Here is a 25,861-nt window from a genome sequence, read left to right as displayed (position 1 = left end):
CCGATGTTGATATTGGGTTCTTGACTTTCCTTCCACCCTTTTATAAAGCGCTCTGGTATCCTTCGGGATCTTGTTCAGGCTATATAAAACTTTATAAATAAATACTTGCTCAACACCATAGGGTATGTACTACAAATCCAGGTCCAGTTAGGAACAGAGAGAAATAAAGGGAAATACACTGTATTGTGTTATATGATGATTGATCAATCACTGACTGTGCTACCGTTAAAAGATGTCCAATCATGGGCACATGCACACAGCATCCAATACTATATGCATTGCTCCTGGTAGAAATGGTACATTTTCAATAGCTCAATAATAAATTAATTTGGGGATAAAACTGATTCAATGCAAGATAGAATAACTTCATAAAGGGCCCACATTTTAGCTTTGATCTAGCCAGTAAACACATCAATGGTGAATCACATCAATGCGGTGTTCAGCTCACAGAGAAAAGCTAGCAGCAAATTATCAAAACAGCTACAACTTCTAGGCTGTTTCTTTTTACATCAATGGGTAGGGAGCTCACAACTGATTTTCCTTTCTCCGATCTTTCCCACCCCCGTTCAGTGCATTAGTTCATTTATGAGGAGCCAACACTATGGAGGCGCAGATAAATGTGTGAATTTGTGACACAAGTAATTGATCACAGACTGTCCTACAAGACTCTGAATAGCGAATCCCATTTTTCTCAGTGACACGTGTGTCTATGCTCCCACCGGTAAAAAAAAAGAAGGCACACTCTAGCACTGATCCAAGTATTTAAATTAACTTATATTGCTATGGCTTAGAGGTAGTATGGACTGAGGAAAGCCATATCAATGTCAATACAGATACTACCATTTGTAGGTTAATTGCTGTCTCCTAATATCCAAATCTACCCTCAACCTATACCTACAGTATTCAATTTTACATTTTAAAACTCGTAATAAAGGAAGCAGTAGAAGGAAGAAACACAAAGTCAACAGACATAGGCAAAGCCAATAAGGTCTGGCGCCGGCTACCAGCCTATTGCCTTTGTCAATCTTTGCTTTCATAATTTTTGCAAAATGTTGTAGTTGAGTTAAAAGCAAAAACGACAATCATGAACATTATCTGTGCCATCTTGTCTGATGGAAGTTTCTCCGTGCACATAGACTGCAGTCATTCTGACCACCACAGCCATTTTGTATTCCGTTGGTCACCTTTGTTTCACCTTGCCCATACTAGCATCTCTCTGACCAACCTGGTATGTGAGCTGGGGGCTATAAACTATCGCCACGACAAACATCAACACCACTTGCTGCCACAAACTCGTTTTTCCTCTCATCTCTGTTTACAGGCAAACCCATGGACACCCTTACACAAACAGGTTCCAAATACCAAACAGACTCTTGCAAACATGGTTTATTGCACTCCACACAGCAAGAATTGTTTTTGCCAACAATGGGACCTGTTTTTATCAACAGAACGGACTCTTAGATCTGGCCGGTCTCATATGTTTTAGACCCTGAAGCAAGGTCCAGCTGCAAGATAAAATTGTCTGTTTGGCCTGGGTGGGAGGAGAAAAACTGTTGGGCTTGTGCAACCATGTTGATGAAACAATGTTTGGCCTGTGTGACAACCTGTCCGGGGCGGGGATACCAAGCTTACATGACACTGATCATAAAGATTACTTTGTCCTGATACTGTATAAAAGTGACCTGCAGGAGAGCTGTTGTTAGAACACCTCAGCAGATTACCACGGTGTCTGTTGACAGGTTCTCCTCATGAGAAATAAACTTGTTTCTTGTCTTCCAGTTCTCAGCGCCTGCCTCACTATTTTGATAGTAAATCCAGTGAATTAAAGGTGACCCTGCGCCGGGCAGCATTGGGGGTCTTAGGAGATTTGCTGCTTTTCACAATTGGAGAAGCTGAAGGGCCCTCTTCAATAAAGAAAAAAAAAGCCTAAAAGCTAAAATATTGTTGGGTCTCAAGAAACACATTGTCGGAGCAGTCCCTGGCACTGAAGGGAAATATTTTGTGTATGGAAGTGCTCCTCGTAAAGCAGAAAAATGTTGTCGCTCACAGTTAAGTTAGCCAATGGCTGAAGTGGGCTGGCCCACCGCCCCATCTGTAAGCTGTAGTGGAAGGAGGAGAAAAATGTGAATGTCACAAAAACAGACCAATGTATGAAGAGGGCGGACTGAGAAGAAACTAGATTACAAAAATAGTTTTAAACATCTTGGCTGAAACTAGATCTCATTCATAATTTTATCAAATCAGGATTTGTTTTACACCCCTTCACCCCATCAGCCATATGCCAGGATTGAGCAATACCATCTATTTGGGATCATCAGATGTGAGCCAGGTCTGCACCTCAACAAGGTCAACAAACAAAGGACAGGAATTTCATGCCCAATTCCCTTAGCAAAGGAAAGATACCCAGCAATTATCCACTAAACAAAACTTGACAAATTATGATGGATTCACCCCATGAGGCGAGAATGCTACCACGTGCAAGGTATTCCATGCACACACCCATTTCATTAACTAATTACTAGTGGCATCTTTATTAACATGTATACTTTTATTAGGTCTGGTTTTCCAACACAGCTGTCGCCAGGCCCTACGTGATCCACAAAAAGGAGCATTCAGAGAACTACTGACATAGGGGCTTTGTTTCTATCCACATGTTGATTGCCCAGAGTACAGGGTTTGATTGGGTCGAAGTTGCCTGCTTCAACTTTAAAGATTGCTTGCATTACACCTTTTGACAAAGCTTACACTTAATACACCAGGCCTAAGTTGATTATGGTGGCAATCTAATAATCATGGCTATAAGTCTGGTCTGTTTATTATGAAATGTACAGTAAAGGCAGTACACTTTCTTGTGAAAAGCATATGCTAATATCAATCTATTTAAGGGTGTTAGAACTTTGTTATGTAGGGTCTCACAAAGTATTGAGGCAGGTAAGGAATTTGGTGCTGCTTACCCCTGTTAGAAAAGATGGATATAGAAGATTTGCTCTATGAGAATCCTAGTTACGCCCTATTAAGAGAAACAGTGTTTTGCTTAGCCCACTGTAATTTTTTTTTAATTTATAGCTCTTTGATTTCATGACCTGACCGTTGCCTTGTGTGAAAGCTTATACCCAAAATAGTAGGCCTGGGTTGGGTATGGCAACAAGCTATAAGCCTGAATGGTGAGCTGGGAAAAGTTAGATCCTATGCTATTAGGGCTGTTCTGCTTATGTGAAGGTAACAGACTGCTTATTTATTGTGAAAAGCATTTTTTAAAGCCAGTAGGCCTCTTACAGTCGGTTGTTATCGCACTGTGTTACAGGCTATGGACATGTATTTTGTTACATGTAATTTCACAGACTCAGTGCTAGAAAAGGGTTTGTGATACTGGCCACACATTCTGACAAACCCTGGGGGTTTTCACTGTAAGGAATCTTGTTAGGCAAAATTGAGAGGGTTGTATATTGTTTTGGAAATCATATTTTCCTATATATTTGTAAGTTTATAACTGTATGCATGATGGTTGCCCCCTTTTGTGCACCTGAAGAACAAGTTGCTTACCTTACACTCTTTCTGGTTGATAGACACATAAGTGACAACCCTGTAAGCTGATGTCGCTTGGCTCGGTCCATGCCGTCAGGACCCAATCTCAACAAATGACTGTGCATCTCACTAAATTCGTACCTTTTTATAGACGGATAAGAGTCCATTCCACAAAAAAGGGGAGGCTAGAGGACAGCAAAGAATCTGCGGTTAGATTATAATATCTACCAGAAAAAGCATTAATCACTAAAGATAAGTAACTTGGTCTTCTGGTGGATACTTTCCACCACAGATTGCTCACCTTGTGAATAGATACCAAAGCAGTACCACCCAAAGTGGTGGGTGAACGGAATGGCTCAAACCCAAAAAATCCTGCATACTTGAATGGGAAGTGCCCCTCCCACCAGATCTGGCCATCAAGGTAGTAGTGCTTACTGACCATATGAATGGGCGCCTGTGTTGTGTCCTGACATATGTCCAAGACAGGTACTTCCTATGCCAACACAGTGGTTGCAACCTTGACTCTGGAGGATAACGATCAGAATGAACCCTCAGACCTTCCAGAGGCTGCTTCCTGGCCAATGCACAGCAGGTCTTAAAACTCAGAACTATCCACTTAGATATGGTCCTTTTCGGCACTGCATTACACTTCTTTACCCCAGGGAACACCATAAAGCAGGCCGACTTCCAATTGGCCCTTGGTACACTTTATGTAAAAGCTTAAGGATCATATTGAGTCCAAATAGTAAAGCTTCTTCTCTTTTGAAGCGTGAGGTGGAGCAAAAAATGGAGGAAGGCTATCAGATTGCCTGACATAAAGAGGTGTTACAATCTTCAACAAGTACCTCGCCCTAATTTGCAACACCGGTAAGCCCACATTAAAAATGTTGTAAGTTGGATGAACGGACATGACAAAATCATGTGGCGAGCTGACGTTATCGCTGTAGGAGAGACTGTTTTCCAAGTCAGTAACGCAAAGGTCAGCTGTGAATCTGTTCAAAAGGGGTCTACAAGAAAAGGAAGGACCAAATTAAAGTCCCACTGTGGCAATACAAAGGGTTTAGGTGGAAACATATGGACCAGACCTTTAACAAAATGGATCTCAATAGGTGATTTAAATAAGGATGGCCGGTTCAGTAAACACTAAAAAAGAAACAAAAAAGGCAGACAACATTCAATAGTGCGCACAGCAAGTTCTCGATGGGCTAAAGACAGTACAAGAAGCAGAACAGCCCACAACTTGACCGGTAATGGGTCTGTACAGAGGGGAACTACACCAGGCCACAAACTTAGCCCAGCGTCAGATTTTGCAGACTGGCACATGGCTGCTTTAATGACATCCTCCCAAAATAGTGGGAGTTCAACAGCAGTCGCCTGTCGCCCCTCACTCTCCGTGCATGGAGGTGTAGATTGTGATGTCCCAGGTGTAGGGCCCTGCCCTGCGACTGTTACAAAAGATCCTCCTGAAGCAGCAGCCTTAACGGAAGCCAGATGCTCCTGCCAAGAACTTCCAGGTACCACCTCTCTGGCCTAATCCGGAGCCACTGGGATGACTTGGCCCCAGTCATTCTTTATCTTCTTCAGAACATGGGGCAGCGAGGGAAGGGATATAGGAGTCCTGTGCTCCACTCTAGTCAGAATGCATCTTGGAGAAAGAGTCTTCTTGGGAACTGTAACATGCAAAATTGTTGATACTGCATGTTCAAGAGATCAAGCTATAGTTCTCCACATTGCTGGAAGACGACCTGTGCTACCTCCGTGTGCAGGGCCGGACTGGGAACCACAACCGGCCCTGGCAAAGTGCTCGGCCGCCCCCCTACCCACTCGGGGGGGTTGGAGGTGCCGCCGAGGTCTTTGCCGGGGCCGATTTTCAGACGATTTTGGTACAGGGCCGATCTTGCAGCTATTCTGCAAAAACGGCCCTGTAACAAAAACGGCCTTAGGGGCCCAAAACCGGCCCCCAACCGTGCGGCGCACCGGGGGATTGCCCGGTATGGCCAGTCCGGCCCTGTCCATGTGTAGCAGTCATTCGTGATTCGCTAGTCGTCCACCCTAGCGTTTAAAGTTCTTGCCAGGTGGTTAACAGCCAGGAAGATGCCCTGCCAACTCAGCTAGTTCCAAAAGTGCAGAGCTCCCTGGCACAGGACCCAGGGCTCCACTCCGCAATGATTGTTGAAGTACCATGTAGCAATGGTGTTGACAATAGGAAGGCATTTAATGGCAAGTGAATGGCCTGAAACTCCAACAGGTTGATGAGGAGGTGGGTCTAAGCAGGATACCAGAGCTCTCTGAGCACCACCTCTCCCAAATGACTTTACCAACCCAACAGAAATGCATCCCATACCACAGTCAGTACTCAGAGGGGTTAGTGTAAGGGTCAGCTGCCAGTCGAATTGTGGCCGAGCAGCCACTACCTCAGGTCTTGAGCAGCTTTCTCTGAAACCAAGGATGGAATCTGACAGATTCCCTTGGTGCTGTGGCCACTGAGACTTCAGATTCCACTGCAGGAACTGCATGTGCCACTGGCATAGTCGATATGCACAAGGACAAGAGGTCTCATAGACACATTCACTGAGACAGAGGACCAAGGCTGAAACAGCAGATCATTGCCTGAATGTCCTGGAGTAGTTAAATCAGAGGGTAGACTTGAAATAGTACCATCTAGGATTGCTCAGTTATGCTCTAAAAGGGCTTCCCTATGACGAAACGCGTTGGCTGAGCATTTTCGGATTAAAGAACAAGAGAACATTAACAACTTGAATTATTCTCATTGTGTTATATATCATGTTCATTGAATATGTACTAAATTTACTGAAGGTTTTACTGCAATTAGAAATTAAAGGAGCATGTGCATAGGTTTTGCTTTACATTGTGTCGGATCCTAGGATCTATTAGGAGGATCCAGGGTGTTTTCCCTCACCTTCTTGCCCCACCTAACTTGCTAGATTTAAACTCACGCACACTCGGTAGATGCCATTTTATCCCACACAACCCCCCCTTCTTTTGTACTACTTTGAATCAACATGCACTACAACAATTATTTTTGCTTCCATGTCGTTAACAGGAACTTCCTATAAGCCATTCTACCACTGTTAACATATTTAGACTTATCTTGAATACAAATTACTTCCACCAAATTTCAGTTTTTCGTCATATGGGTCTGAACTGTGATCAACCGGATGATATTAATGGTGCAATAATCACTGTGATATCAGAGGCACATTCGTCCACATTTCCTAGACATGATGATTTATTGTTTTGTTCCGCATAAAAAGAACCATTGGAATTATGTGGCATTGGTAGCTCGAATTATGCAGTGGGCTGAATAAATCATGCAGCAAGTAAATTGTTATGTGGTCAAAGCAGTGATACTCAAAGTACAGCCCAGGGGCACATGTTGCCCTCCTGACATTTACATGCAGCCCCCTGGTCAACAGCAGCACTGGGGTGCTGTTTACTCGAATCAGCAATAACATTAAAAAGATGTTAAATAAACAGACAAGCCTTATTTAAAGGTTCATTTTAGTTAAAGGAAGAAAGTAACTAGGTTGTCCTACACCACTTATCTTTAGAAACACCTTAATTTTTAAAGACATCTTGCAGTAAATGTATAGAAATATGATAAAGACTCTTAAAAAAAAGTCTCTCATTAACATGCAGAACCATTTCACCTCAGTACATCGATTATAGCAGTGCATTGAGAAGTATTTTTCTAACGGTGAAAGTATTCAAACGTGAATTTGGAAACATTAATTGTTCCTTCCACCCAGACAACAAGGCCAATTGTGAACTACAAGGCAAGTCAGTTATTATGCATACTCTTTGGGTGCCCTGGATTTTTATTCTACATTAACAATATTATAGTTTATTAAATCAAACACAGGAGGAGATTGTGTACAGCGCACATCCTTAAGTCATGCATTTCGAGGACCTCCTATATGTAAAAAAAAAAAAAAAAAGAAAGAAAAAGGAGGGAAAGTGAAATAAAACAATTGCCTAGAATTACACAATTTGGTAAAGAAGATAAGCTGTTCTTGTTTCGTATTGTGCAGTTCACCCACTACATGTATATCCGTCACTTTTTTTGTTTTCATTATTTAAACGTAAGCGTTAATCCGTTTCACCCTTGCTGCTGGCTCCGGCAGCAGGCATTACAACACCACAACTCAACTGGAGTAAGTTATTATAGTTGTACAGCTCAATCATATCATTATTACAGACGACTAGAGACGACACGTCTGTAATAAAAAAAGAAATTAGAGGCAGGCTTTTACATAGGGATTGCACGCTTCCGTGTATTATAGATCTATTATGTACATGTTTGTCTAGGAGGAGATGATTCAAGCCACTGAACCTTAAAATGAGTTGCGTAACAGTTAGGAATCTTCTGAAGTCTGAGTGCTTCCTGAAATAACTGAATCATTGAGAATAAGGTCTTTGAAGTGAAAATGAACTTGTATGTATAGTGAAACGCGTTTTCATGACAAAGGAGCCTCATACTTTCCACTCTGTTCAAACTTGCATGAATGTGTTTGAAGTTTTTGTTTGGTGCTGCAGACAGAGGACCTTCTCTGGTCCATCAACCAAGAATGTTTTACAGTGACTGAGCAGAACTGTCATGTACGGTAATACCAGATTGTGTCTGAAAAGTAACTAACTAACTTTTGCAATGTTTTGAAGGCAGTGTGCATAGATGTTAAGAACTTTTAATACATTAGGGGTAGAAACATTGCTTTGTTGACATCTGCAGAGTTGGCAACTACCACAAATTCATATTTAAGCGGGGAAAACCTGCAGGTGAACAATTGTTTTCCAAAGGCTCAGAGAATAACTAATAACACGAACCAAGGACACACAATGTGCACTCAATTGCAAGCACTACGAGTACACTTCAAGTAACGTCGTACTTGAAAAATACACGTTTTTAAGTAAAGTCAAAACGCCTGGGATACAAGGTTTTCAATAAGTTGTAGAACAGTTTGTAATCACTAGGTTATGTAATTAAAATAGCATGCTTAAACAAGCATTGGCAACTCCAATAGGTCTGGGTTTAATGTAGTAACACCGGCAGGTTTTGCACAGAGCAAGACAAAGAACAGCAGCAGAAAAAGAACTATAGTTGTAAAAGTAGACCCCCATGCAGTTCAATGCACACACTTGAGTGGAGGCAGAATGATAAATCCAAGCTGCCAATAGCGTTAGGTAAGAGATGAATACTCCACAAGGCTGAGCCAAACCATGATTGACAAGTCTCAAGCCAATAGCTGAAAAGAAGGGATTTAAAACCCACTATATGTGCATCGTTAACAGGAGGCTGTTAGCTGTGCTGTCAAAAGCTATACCTAAAAATGTGCCCGGGTGGTCACATGTGGCTGCATTACAAGGACAATGCTCTGCTTCTGTATTGGGGAATAGCAATATACAATTGATTCTAACATGCTACGATTGACATATCATTCACATGGTTTATCTTACCCCGGAGAAAATCAATTGACACTTTGGGTGCACTGACGCCACATGCCCCCGCTGTCGGTTGACAAATGCCGAATTACTGCATATGCTATGGGTCTGTACCCGACTCGCACACTACTGGCAAGCTGTAACAGGCAGAATGTTCTATTGCACATAAAGGGCTCTCGCGTTCACATGGGAGGTGTGCATCTTAGAGAGGAATCGTAGGGGTAAGAAATACAAAGTAACATCCCGATTCATGGACCATAGACTGATCCTGGCCAAACGCCCCATTACCCGCAGGTGGAAATCCTCTGATACCCCCGCATAATAAAGCGTGGTTACACCCATTTACAAATTGGGCTCGGGCGGAGAGCACGGCCCTACATAGAGAGGACAATTTGGGTCTCAGGAAACACCCTACTGCCACTCACTGGGACGCTTTAATGGCAAATTTATACACTGAAATGCCCTCTAACCCACGGACTAATGTCTCCAATGCAGATAGGGACGACGTAGCAGGGGATGAGGACCAAGTAGGACCTTTTAACAGTGGGGACATCCCTCGCGCACACCTTTCCTAAATGCACTAAGCTATCCAAAGAAGATTATCACACTTTGTGTTAGACTATCCTTACCGTGGATGTATGATGCATGCAGCAATAGAGAGATACGACTTACCGCTTGGAAAAGGACGATTATTTTTTTGGGTAGCCATATAAAAAGTGTGTTGTAAAATGTTGCTTTGTAGCAAAACTGTTTAGCTCTGTAATCAAAATATGCTGAAAACTGGAGCATTTGCTCACCAGTGACAATTATTGCATACGTACTAGGACAGTACTATTAAATTGTGTGTCACGGTAAAGTAGGTAGCTTATTGTGTATGTAGACGATTTGCGATGTTAACAATTCACACAGCCATTGCTAAAGCTATACGTTTCGTATGTGTTAAATACTATCTGAACACAATAAAACAGATTTGCACGGGAAAAAAGTAAGGAATTAGTAAATTAGAGGAGAAAAAAAAAAACGAACCACGACCCCACCTACATAGTTACTGAGACATGGTCACTAGAGTATGTAAGCCTAAACGCACCTTCCCCCAAGCAGACCAGGAACACACAATTGAAACTGCCAGCAAGTCAATCTAAAAAATTAAATAAGCAGTACATAAAGAAATCTGGATGTGTACCTCAACGATTCCGGTCTGGTACCCCGAATAGTCTGACGTCAACAAATCGGCCTGTAGAAAACAAACACACAGTGACAGTAAATCCGAGAGCACACATCAACAAGGGCAGATGCTACATATCTGGCGAGGCGGCTGAGAAGAACCAGTCGACAAAGTGCATGTAATATTTACTAAAAAATATGATGTTGCTTGTTGTTTGCATTGTGTGGAAAAAGCTTGCTTCATATCGCAAAACTATTACGGCATCGGAGATTACAGCCGCGCACTGATTTACACCCCAGTGTAAATCAAATATGCACGGGACTCGGTGTCATTTACAAATGATTTACAGGAGGAATAACTAAGTCTGCGGCTGTACTGCAGTTTATTACTTTTTTTGCTGGTTAGCATGAGCAATTACCACCAGGTAAACTTCCCACACTAATGCAAGAGGTTGAGCAATATAAGATCAACCCATGTTGAGAGTTAGTGGTAAAACGGGCAAAAATACCGACTGGGTCCACTTTAGCACTAGCGCATGGGTCTAAGGGCCAGATGTATCAAAGGGTTTTGCCCATTCTGTGTCTATGGGGAAATGTGTTAATACATATGGCCCCTATATGAGCCAGTATGTGTTACCACAACATTATTCTAGTTCTGTAAATGGCTGGAAGGATTGGACTGAAATTCACACTGTGTGAATTTCACACCAAACCGTTGATCGTTTTACTGCCTCCCTGTGAATTCAGAAATAGGATAAAAGACGATTCGGGTAATTAAGTGTTTTTTTTGTTTTTTAAAGCTTTTAGACTATCGCTATAATTGAGAAACATCACAATGAAAATGTACGCTCGCTAAAAAACATTTATTTAATAAACAATATTATTTTAAAGGTTGATCGTGTTCTAAATTTTAAGATTACTAAACACATCTCCTTAGAACATCGCATTTTACCAAAGATATATTTACCAGACATAGCTACAGTAGCGCAGCAGGTGCAATGGCACCATGACTCGGAGATGCGAAGACCCATCACACCAATGAGGTTTTTTTTCAACTACAAAACCAAGGTGTAGGTACCCAATTCCCTTGCTAAAATTAGAACCTATGACACGCTTTCTATGCAGCTTTGGGACAATACCACACACATATTATGTCACGTGGGTAACTGCTCACAATGCCCAATATACATCTACATAAATGTCTACCCATTACACGAAATCACCAGCCACTACCTACACTGCACACGCCAACTACTTTAGCAAGAGTCACATAATGGGAAACGGCGAGAAAACAGGCGGGCGGCAGGGAGCAGGTACGAGGCAGCTGGCGGCCGTGTGGTGGCGTGGGGAGCGTCCTCACCCTGCCCGCAGGCAGGTCGCTCGCCACGCCACCACACGGCTACCAGCTGCCTCGTACCTGCTCCCTGCCGCCCGCCTGTTTTCCCGCCGTTTCCCGCTCCTTCCCGCCGCTTCGTCACTGAGGCCCCACCCCCTGCTCCCCATTGGTAAACTCGCTCCCGCCTCCCAGCTGCTCTTCCCTCCATATCCCCCTCTTAAGGAGGAGGCCGCGCAGTGGCGTAGGAGCGACCTCTGATCCTGCTCGCAGGCAGGTCGCTCCCCACGCCACCAAACGGCCGCCAGCTGCCTTGTACCTGCTCCCTGCCGCCCGCCTGTTTTCCCGACGCTGCGTCCCTGCGGCCATGCCCCCTGCTCCCCATTTGTCACCCCGCTCCCGCCTCCCAGCTGCTCCTCCCTCCATATCCCCCTCTTATTGAAGCCCCGCAGGCGCCGAAGGTCTGCGCCCAGCACCAGAACCCCTGGAACCCGCAAACGCCACAACACCAGACTACAACGCCAGCACCCTCTACGCACTCAACGCCAGCCGAAACAACACCTGCTTCCTAGATGCCCCGAAACTGACTCACGGACCTTTCTCCTGCCTTCACCTGTAACAGAGCCACCAAACCTCCAAGGACTGGACCCAACCACCTCCGCTGCTTACTCCTCAACACCCGCTCCGCACCCAAACACGCCATCGAGCTCTGGGATCTGCTAGACACCTCCGCCCCAGACGTGGCCTTCCTGACCAAGACCTGGTGGAACGACTCCTCGGCGCCTGACATTACCATAGCCATCCCGGACAGCTACAAGATCACCCGCAGGGATCGCGCCAACGGAATCGGAGGAGGAATAGCCATCGTCCACAAGTCCACCCTCAAGGTCGCCACCCACGCAGAAGACACCCTCAACACCGCCGAACACCTGCACTTCCGGATCCACACCGACACCAACACCACCCTCAGAGGAACACTCATCTACAGACCCCCCGGACCCCGAGCTCAATTCAGCTACTCCATCACCGACCTCGCCAGCACCCACGCACTCGCCTCCACGGACTACAACCTCCTCGGGGACCTGAATTTCTACCTTGAGAACAAGAACGACGCCAACTCCGCCACCCTGATCGACAACCTCGGCCTCAGACAACTCGTCACCGTACCCACCCACGCCGCTGGCCACATACTGGACCCAGTCTTCTCCACAGGCACCCACGTCACCTTCGACCACACCACCGAACTCCACTGGACCGACCACCGCTGCATCCATTTCACCTTCAATAAACCAACCACCGCACCCAACAGCTACCTCACTGCTGCTGGAGCAAAGTCACTGAAGACCAGCTGATAACCACCCTCGCCCAAAACCCACCCACCGACCCCACCAACCCAGACACAGCAGTCCGCAACCTCAGACAGTGGATCGACGACTGCGCCAATACCCTCGCCCCACTCAAGAAACACTCCAACAACCACGCCAGCAAGAGAGCCACCTGGTTCACCGATGAGCTGCAGACCTCCAAACGTGCATGCCGGAAACTGGAGAAGATATGGCTCCACGAACGCACTCCGGACACCCACGCAGCCCACAAGAACGCCACCCGCAGACATCACCACCTCATCAGATTAGCCAAGAGATCCTCCTTTAAAGACCGCCTGGATAACAACTAACACAACAGCAAAGAGCTTTTCAGCATCGTAAAGGAACTCATCAGCGCCAACGACATACCGCCCTCACAAGAACTGTGCAACTCACTGGCCATCTTCTTCCACCGCAAGATCGCTGACATCCATGACAGCTTCAACACCATGACCGCCCCAACTACGCCAGACCCCACCTCCCCTGTGAACACCACCAACGCCAACCGCCTGACCTCCTGGTCCAACGTCGGCGAGACACGCAAGGTCATGAACTCCATCCACTCAGGATCTCCGTCAGACCCGTGCCCACACCACGTATTCAACAAAGCAGACGCTGCCATCGCACCTCAACTACGGAAGGTCATCAACACCTCCTTCGAAACAGCGACATTCTCGGAAAGCTGTAAACACCACCAACGCCAACCGCCTGACCTCCTGGTCCAACGTCGGCGAGACACGCAAGGTCATGAACTCCATCCACTCAGGATCTCAGTCAGACCCGTGCCCACACCAAATATTCAACAAAGCAGACGCTGCCATCGCACCTCAACTACGGAAGGTCATCAACACCTCCTTCGAAACAGCGACATTCCCGCAAAGCTGGAAACACGCCGAATTCAACGCCCTCCTCAAGAAGCCCAAGGCGGACCTCAAGAACTTCCGGCCCATCTCCCGGCGAAGGTCATCGAGAAAATCGTCAACATACAACTGGCCCGCCACCTAGAAGACAACAACATCTTGGAGCCATCCCAGTCGGGTTCAGAAGAAACCATAGCACTGAGACAGCCCTCATCGCCGCCACAGACGACATCAGGCGCCTTCGACATGGTCTGCCATCGCACTCTAAAGACACGCCTCCTAGAAGCCGGAATCCAAGAGAAGGCCCTTGACTGGACCACGTCCTTCCTCTCCGGCAGAACCCAGAGCGTCCGCCTCCCGGCTTTCTGATCCGAGGCCACCAACATCATCTGCGGCGTTCCCCAGGGCTCATCCCTCAGCCCGACGCTGTTCAATGTCTACATGGCCCCCCTCGCACAAGTGACCCGCCAACATGACCTCAATATCATCTCCTACGCTGACGACACCCAGCTCATCCTCTCCCTCACAAAGGACCCGCACACCGCCAAAACCAACCTCCAAGAGGGAATGAAGGCAGTCGCTGACTGGATGAGGAAAAGCCGTCTGAAGCTGAACTCTGACAAGATGGAGGTACTCATCCTCGGACCCACCCCATCAGCCTGGGACGACTCCTGGGGGCCGACCGCACTGGGAACAGCACCGACACCCACCGACCATGCACGCAACCTTGGATTCATCCTCGACTCCTCCCTCTCCATGTTTAAACAGGTCAACGCAGTCTCTTCCTCCTGCTACAACACCCTCCGCACGCTCCACAAGATCTACAAGTGGATCCAGACGAAACAAGAACGGTGACACTGGCCCTCGTTAGCAGCAGACTGGACTACGGCAACGCACTCTACGCAGGAATCCCAGCCAAACACCTATGACGACTACAACGCATCCAAAACGCCTCTGCCCGACTGATCGTCAACATCCCCCGCCGCAGCCACATCACCCCCCACCTAAGAGACCTACACTGGCTCCCCGTCGACAAGAGGATCACCTTCAAGCTCCTCACCCACTCACACAAAGCACTCCACAACGCCGGACCAGCCTACCTGAACAGCAGACTCAGCTTCTACACCCCCACCCGCCAGCTCCGCTCCGCCAGCCTTGCCCTCGCCGCTGTTCCCCGCATCCAACGAACAACCTCCGGCGGCAGATCCTTCTCCTACCTCGCCGCCAAGACCTGGAACACCCTCCGTACCCACCTACGGCAGACCCAAGACTTACTCGCCTTCAGAAGACTCCTCAAGACCTGGCTTTTTGAGCAGTAGCGGCACCCCCTCCCCTCAGCGCCTTGAGACCCTCAGTAGTGCGCTTTACAAGTACTCTGATTGATTGATTGATTGACCATTAACCTAACAAAGACCAACAGATCCAAAGGACATCTCCCAGCCGGATACAACCGCACAAAACTACCTAACACAGCTCTACACTATAAATACGTATCCAAAAGATTCAAGCAGGTACATCAACAAGCTCAGTCCATAAAACTGAAATGTAAATAGCGAAAATATGTAGAATACTAGTCTGTCCCTGCTGTTTTAGTCTCTCAACATCGTCCATGGCCTACACCTCTACAACATTTTTCTTTTAGGTTGGGCATAAGTCAATACCTCTTTTCATAAAATATTTAATATACACATACAGGGGACTTGGGGTTAAACTCACCCTTTGGATTCTTTGGCTCACCTTTCAGCCACTGGCATGTGACATTCAGTCACTGCTTGAAACACGGAGTCACATCTTGGTCAGCCCACAAGAGTATTTTAGGTTCATCGTCTTTCTATTGGCTGTATTCTTCTGCCTCGATTGGGAACTACGACTGGCTAATTTAATCAGCAAAGTGGTCAATCATCACACACTTGATTTTTCTGAAAATCAGTCACCCTTCACTCATTGATACAAAATGTTCCTCTGTCCGATACATGGCTGCTCCTTCCTTTCGGCAAGCTCAGTGATTCCTGCACCCTCTCTCAGAGCACACCAAGTAGTTCTTCCTCCACACGGCTAAGATGCTGCTTGAGCAACTACTTCTTTTCTACACACACAAAAGCTCTACTTCATAATTCCTACCCACTGGCATCTCTACAAGGCCACTGCATGCAGCTCACCGTCAGCAATCTCAGTGGCTCTTCTCAGCAGCAGGATTACTGCCCAGAAAGACCGATTCTGGCAGCTTTTCACTCGTGCCACAAGCATGCTGCTCACACTTTGAACACACTCTGTGGCTCATCTTCCCAACTGCAAGACTGCTGCCATATTCCTGATGCCCCCCTTGGGAAAAAGTCAAACGGTGAGGACTGGAAATCGCAATGCTGGACATATATAGCTGCTGTGCCAGTGCTCGTTGCAACCTATGCCAGTGGCCAAAACAGTTTATTGTCCTAAGTACTGCAAGAGATCTGTTACACAGCTCCAGTTCAAAACACCTGAACCACTACTACCTAAACTAAAAATAAAGGTGTATAAAAACGAAAAAACAGACACAGAAACAATATATGCCTGAAGGACGCACATTGTCTTCTAGATGAGGTTCTCATCCCTTACCCGGTTTATCGGAGGACTACACTCTAGCTCTGTGTGCCAACTCTGCACTCTTCGCAGACAAGGGATCGCTTCAAACCCAGGTTTTCTATATCCTTCCATTTCTTTTCCAGCCTAAGCTTTCTCTTTGACCCTCAATTGCTTTCCCTTTCCCATCTGTACTTCAATTCTCTTACCCCACTTTCCCATCCAGCTCACTCTTCACTTCTGTTTTATATACCATTCAGTTCATCTCTACCTTCCATTGTCTCTCCACCCTTTACAGAATTTCTACTGTTTCGTCATTCCAGTCAGATTTGATAACCTCAATTCTATTACAGGAACAGAGGCTTCGTATTATGCTTTCTCTTTCATTTATTGCTACACACAGCAGCCAATGAAAACTTAGTACTGTATAACAAAAACTACATTTCCCATGATGAGCATGATATCACATCCTGTCACACCTCATGAGAGCCAGTCAATACCGGATATCCTCCTCACGCAGCCAGTTAAGTGCATTTATATATCTGTCACTTTATACTGTTAATGCATTGATTGATACGTTTTGGTGTATTTTGATGTGCCCGCCTATCGCGCTTGTTATGCTTATTGCTTTGCCTGCTTTGCGATTGTGCCCGCGAGCCTAGCGCTCGCTTTCGTTAACAAGCTTCTCCCCCCCCCCCGTTGTTGTCGGGAGACGCGTGCTCTTGTGGGAATGTCTCCGCAAGGGACGCTGATGTCTGTTGTAGCGCGTGCATCGCGCTTGTGATTTTAGACCTCCCCGCCACTACCGAGGAGTGCGCGGCTACATCTTGCTGCATCGGAGAAGCTTAAAGTTTGAATTTTCCCGCTCGGCGGGCTGGGGTACGATACGGCTGCGTAGCGGTCAAATTAAATAAATAAATAGGACTTACCGGTACCGCCCCGCCGAAGGTTAGTTGGCATCGATTAAATGCGCAGAGGCTCCCCTCATCAGCCGGAAGCGAAGGGAGCATTTCACTTTAGTTTCTGCATTGGTTTCGATGTGCGTAGCCCAATTGGGCTATATTTGGTAGGATTGGGCTACGCATACTGTTACTGCCAGTTTTTTTGTTGTTTTTGCCCATTTCAACTCTGTTTCTTCCCTGAGCAGCACCCCTACATCCAGCAGGCTGTAAAAAACGGCGGGCCTGGAGGGGTCACACCTCCTAGATATCAGAGACTGCTCTTTTGCTCCACCTACGCCCTGAGGGCTGCAAAAACTGTTGCTACAGCTTATACTGAGGAGCTAGGTACCTGGTAATTTTCTCTGTGCTGTGGGTTGGCTCCCCCATTTACTCCTCTCAGTACGTTTGCCTTATGAGCAAATATACATACAAATTTGGCACTACCATGGATGATTGGGTTACCTATGAAGAGGATGACAACCTGTATGAAGAGGAAGTGAATAATCCTTCCATTAAAGATAATGTTGAGGCCCTGGACGCTTCAGTCCAGGACTCCGTCATCAAGGCCCTTGAAAAGTCAATTCCGGGAACTGTGCAACAGGCACTAGCTACTTCGCTAAAATCTATCACTAAGCAGTTAGAAAAATTTGCTAAGCGTCATGGTTTCACTGCCCAGACAGTTCCTCAAAAGGACGTGGTAACCTCTGCCTCAAGCTAAGCAGGGCTCGAAAAATCTGGGAAATGGTACTAGTCCTGCAGGTCTAGTACCTTGAAAAATGTCCTCGACCTAACAGTAACCTACTTGACCTCCGTCTCTGAAAGCAGAGCAAATGTGACAAGATAACAAGCTTTAAAGGCATCTTTATTGCTCATTTGCTTTGTGAGCAATAAAAAGGCCTTTAAATCTTGTTATCTTGTCACATTTGCACCATTTTCAAAGAAGGAGGACAAAAGTTAGTATGTTTTCCTACTCGCCAGAAAGGGCGAGTAGGACCTAAAAATAGCTCTACCTCAAAAAATTTACCTTGCAAATGCGAGCGGTCGAGTGGATTTGTCGAGCCCTGCTAAGTCCTGGCCTCACTCCTATACCTTGTCCTCATTGCCTGCACCATACGACAGCAAGTCCAAGGCTCCAGACACTGATACCGATACAGACACTACGTCTACTGACACCCCAGACGAGTCTACTCCTAAGAAGAGGACCAGGAAGTCAAAGAATGTGGAGCCTTCGCAGCCTATATCCACCCCCTTTAACTTTAATCCAGCTGACCTTGTTCATCAGAGATCTTCCGACTGGCTACCAGCTCCAGAGGTTGCCGCATATCTGCATGACAACCTTCGCAAACGTTTCGACAAGGAGGTGCGTCCTAGGCCGGATATCTCTGATAAGGTCGCAGAAACCCCTGACAGACTCCAGCCTTCTGACCTTCCTAAAAAAGTTTGCCAAAGACCCTAAGAAGGGCATTGATCGTGCCTGGCGGAGGTGTCAAGACAAACTCCTGGACGTAGTGGGACCCCTAGCAAAGATCTTGGAGATGGCTCTAGAGGCGCAGGAATCTAGTGCTGCGTTGGATCCGCATTTATAGGCGGGTTGGACCCAGAGAGCGATATGCTTCTTGGGTAATGCAAATTGTGCCACATCCACGGAACGCCAGAAGTCCCTCCTTATGAGTATGGATTCCAATCTCACTGAGTTGGCCGCGGCGGAACCAGGTCCTCTGGCGGATGGTAACTTGTTCGGTGAACGTTTTGTCAAAGACGTGGCCAAGTATGAAGGCACCGTCACGACTTTCGACAAGGCCCAGTGGGGGATCAAGAGAGTCTTTCAGGCTGTTTTTTTTAACAGGGCCAGACGAGGTCGGGACGCTCGTTTGGCTGTCAGTTCTCACAAGGTCCCCAGAGAGGTGACTTTAGTAAGGCAGAGGTGATTGGGACTCCCCCCGTGGGGGGGACGTTCTACCCCACCAGGCAACGTTTCAACAAGAGACGCTTCAACAGAGGGGCATATCGTGGAGGTTTTCAAGCCCCAGAATCTTCAGGTGAGTGCTCCAGATGCCTTCCCTCTTCCCTTGGGGGGGGTTGTACTCCATTTTTCTTTCACAACTGGGTGCAATTGTCTCAAGATGCTTGGATACTACAGACTGTTCAGGGTTTTCATCTAGATTTCTTACAGGTTCCTTGTCAGGACAGGCCGCCCAGGCAGCTGTCTTTTTCCCCAAACACAATGCGCTTTTATAGATTCGGAAATCGAAGGATTGCTGCAGAAACACGCAATAGTGCATTGCGACATGGGCCCTCGCGCCTTCTGCAGCAATATTTTTCTGTTACAGAAGAAAGGCGGAGGTTACAGGTTGGTACTCAATTTAAAGGATTTCAATCATTATATGATCTACAAACCTTTCAAGATGGAAGGTATCCATCTGTTGGCAGATCTTCTAAAACAGAGAGTCTGGATGGTCCATCTGGACCTGAAGGACGCCTATTTATCCATTCCGATTTTTTCTCCACATCGGAGATTCCTGCAATTGCAGTGGAGCGACCAATGGTACGAATATTTGGTCCTTCCTTTCAGACTTTCCTATGCACCAAGGTGTTGAAGCCAGTGACAGCCTATCTCAGCGAGCAAGGGGTTTGTATGATAGTGTACTTAGAAGATATACTGATCATGGCGCAAACGCCGGCGATGGCAGTTCAACACTTGTGCATGACCATTGCTATGTTGCAAAATCTTTGTTTTGTGGTCAAAGAAGCCAAATCCGTACTGTGTCCTTCACAACAGATAGATTTTCTAGGTTTCATTATAAATTCTCACACGGCTCAGTTGAGTCTCCCTCATTCCAAACTTCGGGACATAAAAAAGGAGCTGCGCTCTCTGTTGTCTAAACAGACAAGTCTCGCTGAGTGTCATTGCCAGGATAGTGGGTCTCCTCGTGTCATCCATTCAAGCAATATTCCCAGGTCCCCTTCTTTATCGGGAACTTCAGAGATTAAAGATTCAACATCTGAAGAAGGGTCTCTCATACACGGACCTGGTCCCTCTGTCGTCAGAGGTCAGAGAAGAAATTCAGTGGTGGCTAGCGCACGTGGAAGCGTGGAACGGTAGAGCCATTTTCGGCTCCCTTCCAGAGGTCGTCATAGAGTCAGACACCAGCCGCTGAGGCTGGCGGGTTAGTTGCAGAAATATTTCCACAGGAGGGTGGTGGTCCCTTCAAGAGCTAGATCTCCATATCAACTCCCTAGAGCTGCTCGCAAGATCGTTTGCGATCCGGACTCTGTCGCCCAAAAAAGTCTTGTGTTGCATCCTTTTGCGGATGGACAACATATCGGCAGTTCGCTACATCAACAAACTGGGAGGCACGAGGTCCTCCATGTTAGTAGAGACATTGAAGGACTTTTGGCACTATTGCCTAGCTCACCAGATATCGGTCATAGCTGAATATATTCCGGCCCAGTCGAACGTGGTGGCAGACTGGAACTCCTAACATCTCAGGCACTACAGAGATTGGCAACTCCAACCTCAGGTAGTACATTGGCTACAGGCGATCAGGGGGTCATGCAGATCGACCTGATTGCGTCCAGATTGAATCCGTAAATGGCCAGGTTCTTCAGCTGGAGACCGGATCCGTTAGCTCTGGCTACGGATGGCTTCACTCAGGACTGGTCCCAGTCTCTGAATTATGCCTTTCCCCCATTCATATGGACTCCTCGGGTGTGCACGCAGATAATGCGGCAGATGGCGGAGGTGATCTTAGTGACTCCCCTGTGGAAGTCGCAGCCTTGGTTCCCGAGTCTCCTGGAGGTGAGTTGCGACTCCCCCAGGAGAATTCCGCAATACCAGATGATGCTCCAGGGCCCTCATGGAGAGATGCACCCCATGGTAGTGTCGGGCAGTTGTCCCTGATGGCCTGGAGACTTTTCCTCAACGTTGGCAAATGCCAGGATTTTCGGAGCACACTTCAGCCTTCATCAACCAAGCTTGGGCTCCATCCACCAGGAAGAGATATGCTTCAGCCTGGAAGGGCTGTGTTCGTTGGTGCGTGGAACAGCACATTGATACCGTGGGGGCAGGATTACCCTGCATTGTGAACTTTCTTTCTCAGAAGGCTTCCGAGGGATTGGCATATCGTTCCATTAATAATTTCTGTTCCGCTATCTCGGCGGGTCATTCCCAAATTGAGGGTAAACCTGTAGGAATGCATCCGTTAATATGTAAGTTTTCGAAAGGTATTAGAGTAGCGAATCCGCCTACACCCAAGTATACTTCCTTATGGGATGTTTCTCTAGTTCTTTCCCTGTTTAATCAAAGGCCTCAGAATTACATGTTAACCAGGAAACAACTTTCAGCCAAATTGGCCATGCTTTTATGTCTTGCGGCATGTAGACGTTCATCTGATGTTAAGGCTTTGGACATTACAGGTAAAGTATTTACTCTGGAGGGAGTCTCCTTTAACATTACTTCCAAAACTAAGACAATGTCTCGAAGTGTAGATTAGCATGCTTTTCCCAGTAATGCTAAGCTTTGTGTAGTGCAATGTCTTAAGGCCTACGAGGAATGTACCAGGTCCATTCGGCCTGCTGGTATAGTGCAATTATTAATTGCTTTGCAGAAACCTTTCAAGCCTGTTACTGCGGCTACAATAGACAGATGGTTGAAACACATTATGCAAGAGGCGGGTTTTGATACCCAGGTATTTGGGGCGCATTCTGTTCGTGGCGTCATGGCCTCTAAATTTTTATGTTAGGCTCTACTGTTCAGGACATTATGCATTCTGCTGATTGGTCTTCAGAGTCTACTTTTAAAAACTTTTTTTATAAACCGGTGGGTGATATTTCCTCTGTAGTGTTTCATCAATGTTAAACTACCATAATACGAAGCCTCCGGTCCTGTAATAGAATAAAAAATTAGCTACCCATCGCGCCAAGAATTTTCAATTCTATTAAGGACACGGAGGCAAGGATTATCAAACCCGGTTATATTACAAGTATTGTAATGAGTTACCCACCCGTGTTTATTGTCTGTTTAAGCAGAGATTACGGGTTTCTATCTCTCATTCTTCCAGGCTCTGAGAAGATGGACTAAATATGCTTCCTGTTAAGAAGAGATTCTTTCCAGTTGGATGGTTCTTCCACGCTGGAGGATGTTATTGTTGGACTTGAGTTACTTCATGGACTTTTACTGTTCGAAGCAAAGAAAGAGGAGGATATCCGGTATGGACTGGCTCTTATGGGGTCTGACAGGATGTGATGTGTCATGTGCATCATGGGAAATGTAGTTTTTGTTATACAATACTAAGTTTTCATTGGCTGCTGTGTGTAGCAATAAATGAAAGAGAAAGCATAATCCTTACCTCCGTGTCCTTAATAGAATTGAAAATTATTTGCGCCATAGCTAGCTAATTTTTTATTCTCCACTCTTAGGTCAATCCTAGTTCTCTCATTTTTCTCTACACTAAACTCCATCCAACTCATTCTTTTTTTTAACCCAAATTCCACTAGCACTTGACAACTTTTCTCCTCAATTCTTGCACTCACTGTTTTCTCATCAGTTCTACCCCTTTAGAAGTCTAATCCCTTCATCAGTTAATCCCCCCATCAGATACAGATATTTAACCTATGTGACAATATAAGCGGTACAAGGAAACCTAAGCTCTTATTTCTCCACTGTTTCCACAGATAGCAGTAAAGCAGTCCCATGACAAGAGTGATACTTCAGCTAGTTCTGGCTTTTTTAGACAACAGCACTTTGGCAACATTATGCCTTGAAAATCCTAGGTTGCAAAGGCAAAACAAGTCCAAGGGTTACTTTAACAGCCAGGAAAGGCAAATGTTCCACACGTGGCACAGGGTCACTTGACATGAAATGTGTCATTCTCCAATTTGTTCTATCATCAGATGCTCCTTCAACCCCCCCACCCCCTTTAGTTCATTAGCATTCAGTTGTTGCTTTCATTATCTGTTTTGCAACAGATATCTACCAAGGATACGTTTTCACACACAATCTAAATTGAAATCATGTACATAACCATTGCGTATCGTAAGCATCTGTTTGTGGAGCAACTTTGAAAACAGTAAATTCAAGACCTCCGTCTTACCATTCGACTCGGTTTTCTTCCCTACACCTCCAGACCTCTATTTTATTTTATTTCACCTCATTTTAATAGCCTCCAGTGGGTTCTCTCATTGCCCAGTGGCACTTTCCAATCTCATTCAAAATCTTATTTGTAGTCCCAGCGGGTTTCTCTCTCTCTCCACCTCAGGCGCCTGGCATAATATGGCTCAATCCTTTCAAGAAGCACGGTAGAATTCCTTAACTCCCAATTTACGCACCACCACTACCTCACGGGCTATCTTTAAATATTAACCAAAATAACTCATTTTCAAAAAAGATTTTAGTTAATCTTGCTTCTCTAAACATCATCTTGTTTGTCTTAGTTCTCGCACTGATTGGGGCCTTGAGGATTAATTACCCTTACCCTTCTATTGCGCTTTAATTTAACACTTTCCTAATTTGGGCAACCATTTATATTTAGTTACTTAATATGTGGATTGCAATTTACACCTTATTTTTATTTTCTCGATTACAAATAATCCAACACCTTAGGGTAATGTCATCTTTATGCTTTCTGAAATATCTATTTGTTTTCAGACAAGCTCCACCAACTTTGGGAGATTGTGTTATAAAAAAAACGCATAAATATCTCTGACTCTCCATCCATTTGCCTCGTCACCTTGGGCAGCTCTCACTCGTCCCTCATTTGCCTCGTCAGATTGGGCATCTCTCACTCCTCCCTCAGTTGACATTGGTTTCCTGACTTCCCTCAATAGCAGCCACACTCGTATTCTCTCCATTTTTTCCCTCTACTGACTACCACCAACGCCCCTCCCACTTCACTCCCCCTCCCCCCCCCCACTTCACTCCCCCTCCCCCCCCATCACTCCCCTCACCCCCCCCCCCCCCCCCAGTTGTAATTTGGTATCTTTTTATTGGAAGTCCAGCTAACAGAACCATGGGTTTCAAATTCTCACTGTCCCCTTAGCTGTACCTTCCGTTCGGGGGTCCTCCCCTTTCTCACTCTTTAGTGCCAACCCTCGCCTCACCCCTTCTAAACGATCTACTCATTCACCCTTTAGAAGCCTATCCACACACTTTTTTGGGAGTAGAAGGGGCACGTCCTTGTCGCTCCTCCCACCTATACGAGGGCTAGATGCGCCGAGGTACCTCCCAATCACAGCCCGCGTTACTCATAAGACCCGCCTTCACATCCACCAATCGCACCGTACCTTAAATTGCGTGGACAAGCTAGAGGCGTGATCAGCCTCCGCCCCACCCCTCACTCAGAGAGTAGCGTGTGCGTTGGCTCTAGCTGACCGATGGCTGGCAGCACCACTAGTATATACCTTTCCACCAATAGAGGCGCTTTACGTCTAATAAGCCGCGACGTGAGCATAGAGGGCGCCCCTCACTAAAGTGCGGGAATTGTGAGGTGCGTCAGACGAGAAGGTATCGTTATCCGCGAGATTGAGAGCATTGCGAGTCGTTTGTCGAACAAAGGCACACACGTACACATCTTTACATAAAGGAAACAAAAAATGTGTACGAGAGCCGGATATGTTAGTCATAAAATAATAACGGTAATCGATATACTCTATACATTTCGATACATCTTTCTTACACTATAATACAAAGTACTGCGGATAAGGTCCACCAACACTGAACGAATTCCATGTCCGTACCAGTGGCTCGGAGTATGCTCATCTTCCTTTACTGACATTTCTGAGTTATGCTAAACTTTCCTGACATTTCAGTAAAGAGAGTTGAGCGTAATCGGAGCCTAATTGTCCTAACTGGAATTTTCTTTTACGTCCGACACGAAATTTTGAATTCTCCGCAAAATACCTTCAAAAATGGGCAATGCTCCAGAGGCCTCTATGCCCCAAGTGGAGTCACCAGAAGTTTAAAGCAATGCAAGTGAAACGCGCATAATCACCCCATGGGTCTCCAGAACTGCATCCTACTGCAAGTGAGACCAGGGTCCGACTGGGACAGAAAATAGGCCTGGGCACCACATTAAAAGTGCCCCCTCATTTGCGAATCCGATAGTTAAAAAAGAAAACATTTTCAAATCACAGCAGTTTTACAGCATGTCTTTACAAGTTTAACAGTGCTTTGCAAGGAAAGATAGAACCCATACATTTGTGTTTGATGTGGGCAATGTTTGTGGAAATAAAGAAATTAACTGTTAAAACGGGCCCAGCAGACCACAAACAAGCATTTACAATGCAATGGTCTCGGCATCATTAAAGGTAGAGCTATTGGCATTGCTCATGACATTTCTTTTTTTTTTTTAAATCATAAATAAATGGCATTGTCATTTACATTGCCAATAGCTTAATCGTTAAATAAATGGAATTGTCATTTACAATGCCAATAGCTACACCCCTACACAGAGCCACCCTCACACAGACAGAGCCACCCACACGTAGAGCCACCTACAAATAGAGCCACCTACAAAAAAAGCTATCCACACAGAGCCACACACACACAGCCACAGACACACACACACACACACACACACACACAGAGAGCCACACACACACACAGCCCCCCCCACACACACAGCCCCCCACACATAGAGCCCCACATACACACACAGA

The 25,861-nt window shown here is 46.0% G+C and overlaps 1 protein-coding gene across 4 annotated transcripts in view; it reads right to left on the bottom strand.

Annotated features, from left to right (window-relative positions):
• RBFOX2 (RNA binding fox-1 homolog 2) overlaps window positions 1–25,861 on the bottom strand; it is a 686,272-nt gene that overhangs the window by 621,042 nt on the left and 39,369 nt on the right. For all 4 annotated transcript variants that reach the window (XM_078640431.1, XM_078640440.1, XM_078640444.1 and 1 more), the window contains exon 2: window positions 10,169–10,219. In XM_078640431.1, coding sequence (XP_078496557.1) covers window positions 10,169–10,219 — 51 coding nt within the window. The remainder of the gene's footprint in view (window positions 1–10,168; window positions 10,220–25,861) is intronic.

This window comes from Lissotriton helveticus, chromosome 1_1 (genome assembly GCF_964261635.1).
Source record: "Lissotriton helveticus chromosome 1_1, aLisHel1.1, whole genome shotgun sequence".
Taxonomy (NCBI): domain Eukaryota; kingdom Metazoa; phylum Chordata; class Amphibia; order Caudata; family Salamandridae; genus Lissotriton; species Lissotriton helveticus.
The sequence above is the reverse complement of the archived record's forward strand: the minus strand, read 5'-3'. Positions and strand labels throughout refer to the sequence as shown.